Consider the following 15,301-nt stretch of genomic DNA (forward strand, 5'->3'; position numbering starts at 1 on the left):
AAGAGGGGGTAGACCATTACCCTTCGCTGTAAGATCTGGCAAAAGCACACTGCAGCAGCCTTTCTAGCCTGCGTCCTTCCTCATTAGCAACGTTTGCCATCTGAATCCATTCTAAAGTTGTTTGCCAGGCATGTCCAGGCTTTCATCTGTGAAATACTGCAAGATGCCCGAAGTTGACCAAAATTCTCTTTCAAGCTCCCTGTATATTTCTGTGATTACGCTGACAGTTTAAGGCTCGGTTTGGATGCTGCTGCAGTATTCCTGATGAAAGAGCTCAGTGTGGAAATGATAATGTCAAAGGGCATCATCCCCCACTCTCCCATTTGTGAAACCTCTACAAGCCAGGGACACAAGAGACTTGCCAGTAAAGGCACATGTCAGTTCCACATTTTCAAAATGGTTTATTCAATATGTTTTGATATCTAGGGGGGCAATCGTCACAATATGGTTCAAACAGCTTTTGACAAAATTGATCTAGGTCTAGGATGTAGTGAGTCCCACTACATAATTTCCGTCAATACATGCTGATCTGGTGAACATATCATATGTTACATGCATATGGCATGTTCACAAGATTTCATATGTTACCAGTTCAATAGAATTTATAGCAGTTTGGTTAGGGAAAGCACCAGCAGATGCATTTATGGGACATCCAGAAACGGCACACACTAAAACCAGATGCCATTTATATCAGTATCATGATGATGGCTTCTTCCAAAAACTTTTGGCAGTGATAGTATGGTGAGAGGTCTTCTTTAGCAACTTTCAGCCCAAAACACCTGTCTAGAATCCCTTGCAAGGCAAGAAACAATAGGTAAGCCAGATTTACTGTGCATTCCTATGCATATTTACTCAGAAATAAGCCCCACTATATTAAGTGTGCGTTACTACCTGGAAGTTATGCATAGATTAGAGCAAGGATGAGACATTTCTGGCTGTCCAGAGGTTGCTGGACTGGAATGCTCACCAGCCCAAGCTAGCAATGCTTCACATGGCAAAACATGATAGTGTTCGCAGTCAACATCTGGAAGGCCATAAATGGCTCCTCCATGGATTAGAATTGAAATCCACTGTGTGAATGACACTTGAGACTCTCTTCCAATGTTCTCATCTACACAATTCATTGTGGGAGACAAGGGAGTGGGCAAAAGTGTTGCATTGCACCCCCCAATAGCTCTCTGACCAACATGGCCAACAGTGAAGAATAATGAGAGGTACAGTTCAACAACGTCTCAGGCACTTAACTTTACCCATGCCAGCTATAGCAAAATTCAGTGGCCTGTGAACTGTGGAGTGGCTAAACACGCAAAGAAATGCTAAAACCAATAAACTGGCATGAGTCTCTGACAAATTACTCATCCAGAATGAAAAGGAAAGGCCCAGCACGAAATTCAATAGGAGGCAATCACATTTCCAAAAACCTACAAAGGAAATAGTGTTTACAGAGGAAAACTCAAGAGATTGTACCTTCCAGTGATCAATGGCATAAATCACTCTCCAGCGCGACTTGTGCTTTGGACACTGGCAGAAATGTTGCGGCTCAAACAAAAAGCAGCTCCCTCCTCCTCCCCATAGTACAACCCCAGAAACCTTTAACACAGGCATGTCTGAGGAGGGCAGTTTTTGTGTGCTCTATGTGTAAATAATCTGGGAAAGTAATTACTTGTATAAAATAACATTTGCAATAAACTGACTGCCTGTCAGCTCAAACATCCCATGGCTGCACAAAACAGCAAATGGCCACAGGATAATTTATGCATTCAAATACTTGTACCCCTGGTTAATACAGTTTGGGAAAAACACTGGTTCTTTCTTGCTTTTCAATATGAGTGTAGGCTTGTATGTATGTATGTGTCTGTAAAATGCTTCAAATAAGAACAACGGTCCTTCCCTGTCCCCCGTCCCCCCTCCCCCTTGCAAGCCTTTTTGCCCTACTTCAAGCTCTTGTAGTCTGTATTGCACTTGTTTTCTCATACTTTCTGGTAACCACACAAACGTTTTAAACCTCTTTTCAGCAAGTGTGCGCAGCTTTGCCTCTGCCATCCTTGGCTGGCCAAGGGCCCCTTGTGCAGCTGCTGCAGAGGAGCAGGGACAGGTGGGGTTGGGTTATAGGGCAGGGGGTGTAAGGCATACCACGCTGCCAACCCTCCACTTTACGAGTTCCTCTCCCACTCTGTGTTGCAATAAGGCCTCCTGAATTCCTTTGCTCAGACTGTGGTGACTCTCATGACAAGCTCTCTGTTTGTGCTAGAGTGGTTTCTCTGTTCATGAGGCCTCAGGTGGCTGAGTATATGCAAGATGGTATAAGCACAGTGGTGGTCAGACAAGGTGCCTGCGGTGTGATCAGCCTCCCGGACCACGCCGTCAGCTGGGGCAGAGTTGCTAGCTGCACCGCTTGTGGAGGACGAAGGGTTGGTTTGGGAGGAGGTTCGTTGGTTGGTCCTGGTCCCTGTTTTTTGATCCTCCAGGTCCTTTGTTTTGTCATAGTTCAGCACTTTCCACTGTTGATTGACTGCTTGCCACCGTTTAAAAATCCGGTATACTGAGGGTCCTTCGTGGATTATTAGTCCTGAAAGACAAAGGACAATTAAGATAGTGAAAATGAAAATAAGAGGAAACTCAGGAAAAAATCTATGAATCTGCAACCAGCTATTTCCCACTACACATGTAGACCTGAGTCTCTCAGATTATCATATCTAGTTTTGACAGCTCTCTTCATATGTCACCTTTCTGGCTCAGTAATATTCTCGCCATTTTGATTTGACATTACAAGACTCAAAGGAGGGCTATCCTAATAATGCATTTTATTAAAAGGTCATGTTTGTTATTAAAAACAGGCTATAGTCTGATAGACCAGAGATGGACAATTGTGGTTCTCCAGATGTTTTGGTCCAGCAACTCCGATAGTCACTTGCTATGAGAGTTAGAGGCAAATGCATCTGTAGGGCCATACATGTCTAGGTAAAGGTAAAAGTTTTCCCTTGACATTAAGTCCAGTTGTGTCCAACTCTGGGGGTTGGTGTCCATCTCCATTTCTAAGCTGAAAAGCCTGAGTTGTCCATAGACTCCTCCAAAGTCATGTGGCCAGCATGGAGCGCCGTTACTTTCCCGCTGGAGCGGTACCTATTGAACTACTCACATTTGCAAGTTTTTGACCTGCTAGGTTGGCAGAAGCTAGGGCTAACAGTGGGAGTTCACCCCCGCTCACCGAAATCGAACCTGCAACCTTTCAGTTAGCAAGTTTAGCAGCTCAGTGGTTTAACTATTCTCCGCCACCGGAGGCGTACTTCTGCCATAAATTATCATTTTTCTCCTTCAGAGTATTGTTACATTTGGAGATTCTTCCATTTCAGTAATACATTATTACTGGGGCGATTACTTTGGATGCAATTCTTCCATTTCTTGAGGGAAGGGTGATTCTCGGTTATTGCATATGTGTGTACATGGCCTCAATCTAAAACAAAGATTTTTCACTTGTGGTTCATCAATTGAGCACAGAAATTATGATCCCTCTTCTCTTTCCTTCCCTTCCCTTTTAAAAGTACATTTTTCTGGAGATGGAGTCCACAGCTTTTATTTTATTTTTCAAAGGGACCAATGACTCCTACCCTCTGAGATTTAAATCAACTGATTTAGGATAAACAAGAAACAAAAGAATTTGCTGTCTGGAAAAATTAAAACATGGTAGATTTCTTAAATATCCATGTGTACACACATATATATACATTGAAGGTGATCTTGCTTCACAAAAAAACCATGCAAAATGCATAAAAAATATAAAATAACCTAAAATACAAAAGCAATGTATATAAGCAACGCATTAATAAAAAGTAAAAAACATTACGACATTTCATTACAACATTAAAATGATCACCATGGGCACCAAATTCAAGGATTAAAATTTTAAGATACTGGGCCATGGCAATACTCACGCAATTAATCTGGGATAAAGTACACTTGAGCTTCCCCCGTGCAACCCAGGAGCATTCCCAGGACTCAAATGTATACTTATCTCCTTATTTAATGGAGCTGAGTGGTGGCTAAAGTCAAGGCATAAGCTACCCTAAGGCCATGTAAGGGAGCTCATGACAAAGATGAACTCCACACCGAGAGACCTCAAGGCTGAATGCTCTAATAGTAACAGCCATCAAGTGTACATCTTATACTATATTCTTTTTATGAGGGTGGACAACAGCAGGGAAAATAGCTTTAAGAAAACCATATAAAGACCACTCTTCACAGCATGCTGTTAAAAGGTATTATGCAAAAGAGAGAAGTCTACACATGTTGCCTTAATTTACAAAGTGAATGCTCAATTTGCAGGGCATTCATTAGCAGGTTTGTGCCATTCCTGTCAAGAGAGAGGGGAAGGATTGCTCAGTGATGACATGTCTTTTGGGAGGAGCAGAGTAGAGAGAGAAATGGAGGTAGCATTGCTGATAATCTGCCCAACTTATAGTGTCTGACAACAAGAGAGCTAGAAAGAACCACAAAGATCACAAAGATCTGTCAATTCAGGAAATCCACTGCAACAGCACCTGTGACCAGGGACATCTAGCTGCTACTGCAAAATCAGCAAGTTCCTTCTGTAGAGATAACCCGTATAGTGTCCTGGTTTGAGCATTAAGCTCTGGAGACCAGGATTAAACCAAGGAAAACCAAAAGGTGACTATCACATTCTCTCATGACTCAGAAGAATGAATGGTGATGCCCTCTGAAGAAATCTTGCTCAAATCCTATAATAGAGTTGCCTTAGGGACACTAAAAGTCATAAATGGCTTGAAGGCACACAAGAAGCAGAAGCAGCAGCAGCAGAACTTTATTTTTCTATCCCGCCTCCTTCTCTCCAAAGGGACTCGGGGCGGCTTACATGGGGCCAATCAAAAACAGAACAATAACCAGTTAAAATAGCATAAAACCGCATAAACAATAATAAGTAAATATCAAGGCAACAACAGACTAATTTTTGGAGGAGGGGGAAGAGGGAACTATGTGAACTGGTTAAAGGATAGAGTGGTTCAAAGGTGGATAGAAATGTATAATAGCATAGGAAATAGCATGGAAACAAAGCAATTTAACAGGATCAATTTAGCTTAACTTGAAAATATATATAGTAATATAGTATAGGAATTGAGGTCAAGATTCAGGTCATGATACAATCATTTGTCATAGGAGTCATCAGTCGAATGCACAACGAAACATCAATGTCTTTAATTCCTTACGGAATGTGGATAGGGAGGGTGCCAGCCTAATTTCCCTAGGGAGGGAGCTCCAGAGACGAAGGGCCACTACCAAGAACGCCCTTTCCCTCGTCCCCACCAACCGCACCCGAGACGGGGGGTGGGATCGAGAGAAGAGCATCCCCGGAAGATCTTAAGGACCGTGTGGGCTCGTAGGGGAGGACAAGGGGCTTTATGCGGACTATTATTTTCTATGGCAATTGGTTCTACTTTCAAACTGTGCAATGCCCCAAAAGAAATAATTTTTACATATGCCTACTTCATAATGGAAAGTCTTCTGTTTCCCTTATACTTGGAAGACAGTATTCATGGAATCATGGAATCACAGATTTGGAAGAGACTACAAGGGCCGTCCACTCCAACTCCAGTCTGCCAAGCAGGAACACACAGTCCCGACAGATGGTCACCCAGCTCCTACTTAAAAACCTCCAGGGAATGAGAGTTCACCACACTCCAAGGCAACAAAATCCTCTCAATATTTTATTTGTATGAAATCTTACATCATATGTTTCTCCCCACAAAGACTAAACCTGCTTTATCTCTTGCCTGGAACCTCTATTTGTGTACGAATGGTATGGGACTGATTGTAGTTCACCTTCTGCTTACAAATCCTAATTACCCTGTATGTGAGATACACTATTAAATTTGTCAAAAACTGTTTACTTTTCCGGCATCCTGTCCTCTACAATGCCGTACAGAAGGAATATGACAGAGCACTAGTTCTTTTGGTCCTTCTCTTCCCTTGCTCACAAGAGGATGGCCAAACAAATGAGGGGGAAACAATAGCATAGAAAGGGTTGATAGGCTTCCATAAACCTTGGTAATTGACCATTGATGCCTCCTCTTCATACTGACCCTGATATTCCTCTTCATATTAGCTCAGTATTTACAGCACAAAGTGATACTTTCATATACTGAGAACTAGGCATAAATCTTATGCATTCCAATGTTTTCTATACCTAACATGCCTTCCAGTCTTCTCCATACAGGTTGCTAAATATACCATGTTTTATGCATTCAGAACAAGGAATATAGTCTATAATCTGGGCACGTGTTTATAACCCATATACTTTCCTCTAGTGGATTAAAGAATGCCTGCAGTTTGGTAGATCACATGGTTTCCAAAGTTCAAAAATCAATTTCAGGAGCCAAATATTGATGCTCTGGGTCAAATACTTACTGCAAATTTAATGTAGGTGCTCTACTCCCACATTTCTCTTCAAGGTTTGGAGTAGAATCTTGACCTTGGTTATTTGAATTTCAAGTATATGACCCAAAAAACTTGCCTTAGAGTATTTGACTCAGATGTGGAAAGTTTAGTTCTTTTTTAAAATCACAAATATTAATGAACAGCCTGACTCAAGAGCTTTTTTCCTATAAAAATAAAAAAAATGCCTTTAATATTATAAGTGTGCATGATCCCATGGAATTAATTTGATGTTGATGGATAGACTTGGTGCATCAACCGAGCACCTGCTTCCTCGGATAAATTGGGCCTCAAAATATTTACTAAAGGTGCAAAAAATAATTTTGCTTTCCTTCGTAGTTGCCGGGATCCAAATTACTTATTGATTTCTTAGCACTGAGCTCAGGAAGCTGTAAAATTAAAAAGGAGCCAAGTAGAGGAGTGGGTGGGTAGAGGGAAATAATCATGTCAGAGGTGAGGAGTGAGCAAGGCAGTCTATCAGCTTAAATTCCATTTGCAAGTAGCCCCAAGATTGCATCAAGATAAATTTGAATTGTTTCGAGTTAAGCAGAGAAATGGATTCCTCAAGCAGTTACAGAAAGCCTTGCTCAGTAGTAATAGAAGACTATGGTCGAAAAGACAGGGTAAATTTTCATTTCAGAATTTGATTCTTCCATAAGATAAACCAAGATGCAAACTAAACACAAAGAACAGCTAGGAATGTGAAAAAAGAGTGGAGGAATTTGGCCTCAGTGGTTGAGAGTTTCACCGATGTTTCAAATTATTGTATAGACGAGAGGATTTTAAGGACTATGGGGTTGGGGAAGAAACAAAACCTCCGCTTTTCATACGTGGCAGTCTTCAGTACAAGCAGGTGTGGATTACTTGTGCCCTCCAGATGTTACACTACACTGCTTGTCCCATCATCCCACATTTTTTTCCTGGGGTCACACTTTGGATGTAATATGAAGCAAATGACCAAGCTATAGAAGATACCAAACCCTTCCCTCCACCTGCACTTGAAAAAGGATATCTGCATGCATCACAAGACACCCAATTCTTGCCAATATTTTTACAGTAATTTTAGACAACTTTGTTCCGTGTTACTTTTAATTGCAGTGTGGGTATAACAAAGTTCTATTTTCAAAACAACACAACAAGGAACAAAGTTGTCATATTCTTGCCTCGGCTGTGCTCAAAGGCTCCACTCATGAAGCTACTTCTGAGCCCATTAAGCTATTTCTGAACCCATTACATGCTTTGCAACAATCACACAGCACTGAAAAAATGTCTGGCTACCTCCCCAGAGTGGATACTAAATTATGATACCCAGGTTTGAGTTCTATTGGATTCCTTCAGGGGTCTCAGCACTTCTGTAACACGTAGATGTTTGGTTAACATAAGTGGATGTTATTCTCAAGGCCGATGTTTTCTATTGACTTGTAACGTTGCTCTTAAAAAGCATTTTAAAGGCAACCTTAAAACTCAGTAACAAACATTTCCTGTTTTATTCCTTCCTTTCAACAAATCCCAAAGACTTCACAACCTTTGAGGATGCCTGCCATAGATGCAGGTAAAACGTCAGGAGAAAATGCCTCTGGAACATGGCTATACAGCCCGAAAAACTTACAACAACCCAATAAGTCCAGCCATGAAAGCCTTCGGTGATACAATGGGGAGAAACTGTTCCAAGATACACAAACCTCACAACTTAGTGTGGACTCACTAAGCAGTTCAAAGCAATTAAACTGCATTAGAGTCTACACTAACCATATAATGCAGTTTCAAACTGCATTACAGTGTTCCCTCGCTACTTCACGGTTCACTTTTAGTAGACTCACTGTTTTGTGGATTTTTGAAAATATTAATATAACATATAAAATATTTATGGCCATTGGAGGCCAGGGACCCCAGAAGTGCAGTGGCCTGAGGCACGGCAGGGAAGGCCTGCCTCCCTGGCCTGCTGTCGCCTGTGTGGCTCCGCAGGCTCTGCCAGGGAGCCTCTGTAGGCACCCTTGGGATAGGCTGGGAGGCGGGTAAGGAAGCGTGGGTAAGAAAATAATATATAAAACATATAAAATAATGTATAACTATTAAAATTAATATGGCGTCCCTACTTCACGGATTTTCACTTATTGCGGATGGTCCTGGAACAGAACCCCCGCGATAAGTGAGGGAACACTGTACATGGCAATGTGGATAGTGCCAGAGTTCTTTTGCCCTTAAGAATTAAAACTGCAAGGTGTTCCGGTGTAGATGAGTACATGTTCACTGATATATGGCCTCATTTTATTTATAGGTATTTGCATGTGTGCTACTATAGTTCTCAGTTAACTAGAGAGAAGCAGTCATTGGCATGGTACAGAGGCCCTACTTTCTTGATTTTGCCATGAAAAGCAATGACTTAAAGCTGAAATAACTGGCACAAAATGTTTGTTTGTTGTATTCCACTTCCTGAAGCAAGAGTACAAAATGTCAAGTGGAAAGCACCACCAGATGACAGCTAAAATCGGATGTTTTAAAACTTCCTTGACAAAAAAAATCCCAACATTTTTCAGAAAGCGCTTTATGTTTTGACAAAGAGATCAGAACAAATTGTAATGAAAACCTGAAGTTCACAACTCCAAAGCAGAGTTAATTGTACTGAAAGACTATTTGAATTAATGGGCCCATGAGGGCATTACTTTGTGTTTCACTGTGGCCATTGAAATACCTGTACTGTTGCGTTCAGCTCTCTTCAGGGTAACCAGTTTTACTGTAAAATAAAAATAAAATACAATATGCCTTTCTTTCTTTCTTTCTTTCTTTCTTTCTTTCTTTCTTTCTTTCTTAGCCAGGAGCCAATCACACAACACTGCTATGTATTAGTCCTTGCTGTATTGATGTTGGGTCATTGGGAAATCAAATGTTTTTTCCCATGAATTAATCCATTCATTTAATATATGCATATATAACTTTGTAAAGTCCTTGTTGTTCAGAAGGAGGGAGAGAGAGAGAGAGAGAGAGAATAAGTAACTCATTCAAAAGTAACAAGACATAGGTTGAGTATACCTCATCTAAACATCCAAAATGCTCCAAAATCTGAAATTGTCCGCATAGGTGACTGAGCTAATGACATTTTTGTTTTCAATGTACACAGACTATGTTCCATGCACAAAACTATTCAAGCTATTTTGTATAAAATTATCTCAAGACTAGGTGTATAAGGGGTACAGGAAATATAAATAGATTTCCTGTTTAGGCTTATGTCCCGCCTCCAAGATAAAAAGGTAAAGGTTTCCCCTAACATTTAGTCTAGTCGTGCCTGACTCTGGGGTGGTGGTGCTCATCTCCATTTCTAAGCTAAAGAGCCAGTGTTGTCCGTAGACACCTCCAAGGTCATGTGGCCAGCATGAGTACATGGAGCGCTGTTCCAGCAGAAATGGTACCTATTGATCTATTCACATTTGTATGTTTTCGAACTGCTAGGCTGGCAGAGTCTGGGCCTTACAGTGGGAGCTCACCCCACTCCCCGTATTCGAACCACCAACCTTTTGGTCAGCAAGTTCAGCAGCTCAGTGGTTTAATAATGATACACTTTATTTGTAACCTGCTACCATCTCCACAAAGGGGACTCAGTGCGGCTAACATGAGGCCCGCTGTGCCTCCAAAATATCTCATTCTATATTTGCAAATTCATTTTCAAAATCCAAAATGAATACAAAATCCACAACTCCAGGGCCCAATCATTTCAGATAACAGATATTCAACCTGTACAAGAAATACAGTTACAAGGAGCTTTTAGTATTATGCTAGAGCTCTGGTTTCCATAAGCAAGCACTAGAGGGCTCAAGCTTGCTATGTTCCAGGGCAGGGCAGATACCATCCCATCTCCATCCACAACCTGATATTACGATGACTGCCTAAATGTGAATTTGCAACAATTATATGGATTGTGAGGAGCAAAGATGCAGCCCCTCAATGCACCCTTACTTCTAGTCCGGCTAATTTTCTTCTAACAAGCAACAACTGTTAATGTGCCTTTCTCACTGCTAAGGCTAACTGGATGCAAAACATGGCACGCACAGACTCACCCAGTAATCTGAGGTTCTACTCTATCATTGAGCTGCCCCAGAGAAAGGAGGGGAGAAGCGGATGGAGATAGCATCAGTTAACTTATGGTCTTCAAGGAAAGCTAAGCAGTATTTCTACAGGAAAACAATTGGTCTCTCTATCTCGCTAATTCCTTTTCTGTAAGCGAGCAGCATTCCACATTTTCATAAAACTCTATTTCTTGTAAAAGCTTACATTTCAGAACATGAAAAAAAAAGAGTGGGGGTGGCAGGGGTAGGCCATTATATTCAATTATTTAGTTCACTTATTTGGAAGTATTTTCACCATTCCTCTCACATTGGATAAGGAGAAGAGGGAACATGCAACTTCTTAATGCAAGTGGACTGCTGCTCCCTTTTTCCTCGTTGTTCAACCTTGTTCATCTCCCACTGAAGGAATCCTATCTGGATGTGCCTCCTAAATGAAAGGGGGCTGGTTGCTTTGGCAATGACAACATATTCCCTCTGTTCCCACTTTTTTTTAATAAGGGGGGCAGCTCATACATTGCCATAGGAGAGAAGCAAAGAGATGTGTGGTCATTTGAATCTTCAAACCTATATCTGCAGATACCCATGTAGAAGTACTTGGTGAGAATGAGAGAAAGAGCCTTTTCTGTGGCTGCCCCCCACCTGTGGATCTTCCTTCCTAAGGAGTTAAAGATGGCCCCCTCCCTCCTCACTTTCAGAAAACAGCTGAAGACATACTATTGCTCACTGGCTTACAAGGAGGAGGAATAGTAGTGGGTATACTACCATTAAAGCTCTGATTAATAGTTGCCATTCGTATCCGTCCCCTATTCATTCTACCAGCTCAACAGATAACTTGAGCAATCAATCAATTTGCCCCAAGGAAATGGGAAATTATTGTTTCCATTCAATGTTTGATGTTTTGTCTTATGTCTGTTATAACAGACTGTGTTTTTTTATTTAATTTTAGTTAAGTTATAATTAGTGTTTATATGTTGGGTTGTTTAAACTTTTTTTTATTATGGATGTATTGTATTCAGGCATTGAATATTTGTTTTTTATGTTTGGAATCCACCCTGAGTCCCTTCGGGGAGAGAAAGCGGAATATAAATAAAGTTGTTGTTGTTGTTGTTGTTGTTATTATTATTATCCTTTTCTTCATGTCAGGAGCGACTTGAGAAACTGCAGGGATGCTTGGATGTTTTACCATCCTGTGTGAGGCTTCTCTTACGTCCCTGCATGAAAAGCTAGACCTGACATATGGGAGCTCACCACACTGCCTGGATTCGACACCTGGATTCGACTTTCTGTCAGCAGCCTTGCCGATACAAGGATTTAATCCACTGTGACACCCGGAGCGCGAAGTACTTGGTTTAAACAGGCTATGACTGTGATCAGGAGACTGGTGTGTCTGCTTAGGATCAAATCACATTTATTTATTTATTTATTTACTTTGCTTGTATACTGCAGTTTCTCAGCCCGTAGGCGACTCAACGTCGTGTTATACCACAATTGTACTGTGTTATTACCATCTTTGCCTAGCATTTATCACATGTCAGGGCTTTCTGAGCACAGTACTATTCGTGGAACGCAATTACTTGCCCACTTGAAATAATCCATTAACCACTTTGGGTGTTTTTAACCACTTTGGGCATGAATGTTTTGTTCTACTCTGTTGTGATATAGGGAACTGAATGGGCCTAGTGTGGGTGTGCTTTCATTGCTTCTCCCCTGGGGAACTCGACAAGGAAATCCCAAACTATTTCCAGAGGAAGGACACTGGGATTCTCAAAACTTCTCAAGGCAGCTGCTGTATGTTCATTCACTCCAGGTGCCAACAGTTAATCAGAACTTCAGCACCTCTCTCCTGCTCTGCCTTTTTACCTTATGCTCTTGTTTTTTTTTTTTTCATTAACTCTGAAGCAGACTTTAGCTGAGCAGTCTGTCAAATATAAGACACTTTCAAACAGAGGATACCTCACTGATGAACAATGTACAGTATTCCTCACACCTAGCCTTTCACAGACAGTGTAACAGCCCCTGCTTCTGCCAGACACACCACAAAAGGAAAAAGGATTGGGAGGGAGGAGGAGGAGGAGAAAACACATTAAAGGGAAATTGAAACATCACTCTCTGATCTTCCAGGGTCATCAAAACACAGTGCTTTTTGCTCCCTTCCCCTACCATGCATATCACTACGGTGGAGCTTATTTTGCTTGATTCTGTATCCCTCTTATGGATAGGAGAATACTTATCTCCCCCTGACAGATGAGCTAAACAGCTGCTCCCAACCCTTCCTGCTTTATCAAAGCTACATTAATCATGTTACTTACTGGCAGCTACCAGCCACCCACCTGCTCTCTGTTCCTGTTAGCATCCAAAAGTATTATAAGTACCTCTCTGTTTTAATGTCTTGCACAGCCAGACAAAAAGGATGGAAAAGAAGGTGTCTTTTCCACCCACCCTTCATCCATAAGACTTGCTCTTTTTGTAGGTTCTGTCCTCCAAATTAAAAAAAAAACAATCAGTCCACAGACTGATTTGATCGCATACCATCGTGCAATAGACAAATTTAATACTCTCCTCTGGTGAAAATCCAATGCCATCAGTTTGCGGGAATGCTTACATCATAGCAGCATGTCATACAGGACATCAAGATAAGGTTTTATGTGTGGAGTGAGAGCATGGGATGCATAGAAATGAAATTAAGGACAAATTCACAACAAAGTATATGAATTGTCAAAGGCTTTCATGGCCAGAATTACTGGGTTGTTGTAGGCCATCAAATGCTAACCTAGGTGGCCAATTGAAATATTCACACCTAGATCCAACAGACAAGAGTTCTTTTCCCTACCCTGGACCTTCCACAGATATATAAACCCAATTTTCCTAGTTTCCAACAAACCTCACAACCTCTGAGGATGCTTGCCACAGATGCAGGTGAAATGTCAGGAGAGAATGCTTCTAGAACATAGCCATACAGCCCAAAAAAACCTACAGCAACCCAGAGTATATGAGTTTTACCAAATCTTATACAGTGCCCTTGCAAATAAAGAGGGGCAAGTAAACATACATGTAAAAAAATATAAAACACATGTCTAGGACAGATGAACAGTGAATATTGTTATCACTCTGCAATTTAGCAGAGAAGTAGTTAAAACACAAACCAAGTGAAGATAATAATACTCTCCTGTTTACCTCTGTCCTAAAGATATGCATTTTATAATTTTGCCAGCAATTTTATTTACTTTTTCTTCTTCCTGTACCATAGACAGACATGTATAGCCCATGGAACAAACGTTTTTAAAGAGGAATAAAGATTATTTTTATTCTGCCTATTAGCAAATGCTTTCCTGCCTGTGTGCTTGGAGGTGATTCAAATTCACCACTGGCAATAGGCTCGTCATGATTTATAACTTTCTTGGTCGCTTCATTTCCCATCCTATTCTGTGCAAGCATATTACAGAGCACTCTTTAAAAATGAGGACAGAGGAAATGCCTGATTGGGAGTTCTCCTCAGCTATTCTTCCCCCAAGATTTATTTACACGTCCCAAGATTCATTTATTTCATACAATTCGATCAAGATTTATTTATTTTATGCCATTCCCCTTCAAAAAATATGGTTAGGCTGCAGAGTGCAATCCTTTCCATCTTAACTAGAAATCAGTTTGCTCTGCCTGTTTGTTTTTGCCTAGCACTATTTGCACTGTTACAGGCTAGATGGAATTACTCTCATATAAACTGGCTTTCACATCATTCCTCCCTACAAGCGGAGCCATTTTTTATTTTATTCTATTTTGTGTGGCATATTTGTATGCTGTGGTTTGCTATATGGGAAGAGCATCTTTTGAATAGAAAAATGTGGCTCCAACATACTGATTCTTGAAGTATTAAAATCAGAGCTGAAATAAACCTCATACTTGGAGTAGAGAACTACTAGAGAAAAAACTAGAGAAAAAAATCCACTTAAAATCCGTTTTCTGCCTCCTGCAGAATTCTGGGGTTTGTAGTTTAGTGAGGCTGTTAAAGGCTTCTCCCTAAACGACAAACCCCAGAATTCTGCAGGAGGCAGAAACCAGATTTCAAGTGGATTTTTTTCTCTAGTGTTATGTAGTAGTTATAAATGGTAGTTCTGATGTCATTTTAAACTCATCCCATTCATATCCACCAAATGAAAACTTTCATTGATATACACATTATAAACACATGATAGAAATATTTAGCACTTTGCAATTATTTGTGTATCTTATCTCTGAAATTTAGCATAACAATGATTACCTGTATCTAGCTACAAGGGATATATTTCTATACCTAGCTACTAGGGATGTGTTTATAACTAGTCACTAGGGATATATTTCTACCTTGAACCTAAACTGAAGAGCTGTCATTGCCCCCCCCCCCCCCCCCCGGGCAGCTTCTGAGATGATCCATGATTTAGAACATAACAGAGATTCATGCAGCCCACCAGAAGTTATTGGATTACAAGTTTCAACAGTACATCCAGCCAAGCCATTACTGAATGATGATACAAATTACAGTCTGACGACATCTGTGAAACTGCATGGTTTTATCCCTCCTTTAGAAGGATAAGAGCTTGCATACTATATTTGACAATATGTTGGGTGTACATGTAACTCATAAAACTTGTAACCTGTAAAAGGGGGAAAATTTGGATGGCTTCTCCCTCTCGAAAACCATCATACACAGTGTTGTGCACAGAATAATAATAATTGTTGCTGTATTCCTTCAAGTCATTTCAGACATATAATAATCATATCATGGTGTTTTACTGGTAAGATTTGTTCCGGGAAGAGGG

The 15,301-nt window shown here is 40.8% G+C and overlaps 1 protein-coding gene across 2 annotated transcripts in view; it reads right to left on the reverse strand.

The window, feature by feature from the left end:
* Positions 1-381: 381 nt before the first annotated feature.
* Positions 382-15,301, reverse strand: part of MARCHF4 (membrane associated ring-CH-type finger 4) — a 137,612-nt gene continuing 122,692 nt past the window's right edge. For both annotated transcript variants that reach the window (XM_060773915.2, XM_060773909.2), the window contains exon 4: positions 382-2,569. In XM_060773915.2, the coding sequence (XP_060629898.2) occupies positions 2,208-2,569 (362 nt within the window). In that variant the 3' untranslated portion in view covers positions 382-2,207. The remainder of the gene's footprint in view (positions 2,570-15,301) is intronic.

The sequence above is a fragment of the Anolis sagrei genome, chromosome 1, assembly GCF_037176765.1.
Source record: "Anolis sagrei isolate rAnoSag1 chromosome 1, rAnoSag1.mat, whole genome shotgun sequence".
NCBI classification, from domain to species: domain Eukaryota; kingdom Metazoa; phylum Chordata; class Lepidosauria; order Squamata; family Dactyloidae; genus Anolis; species Anolis sagrei.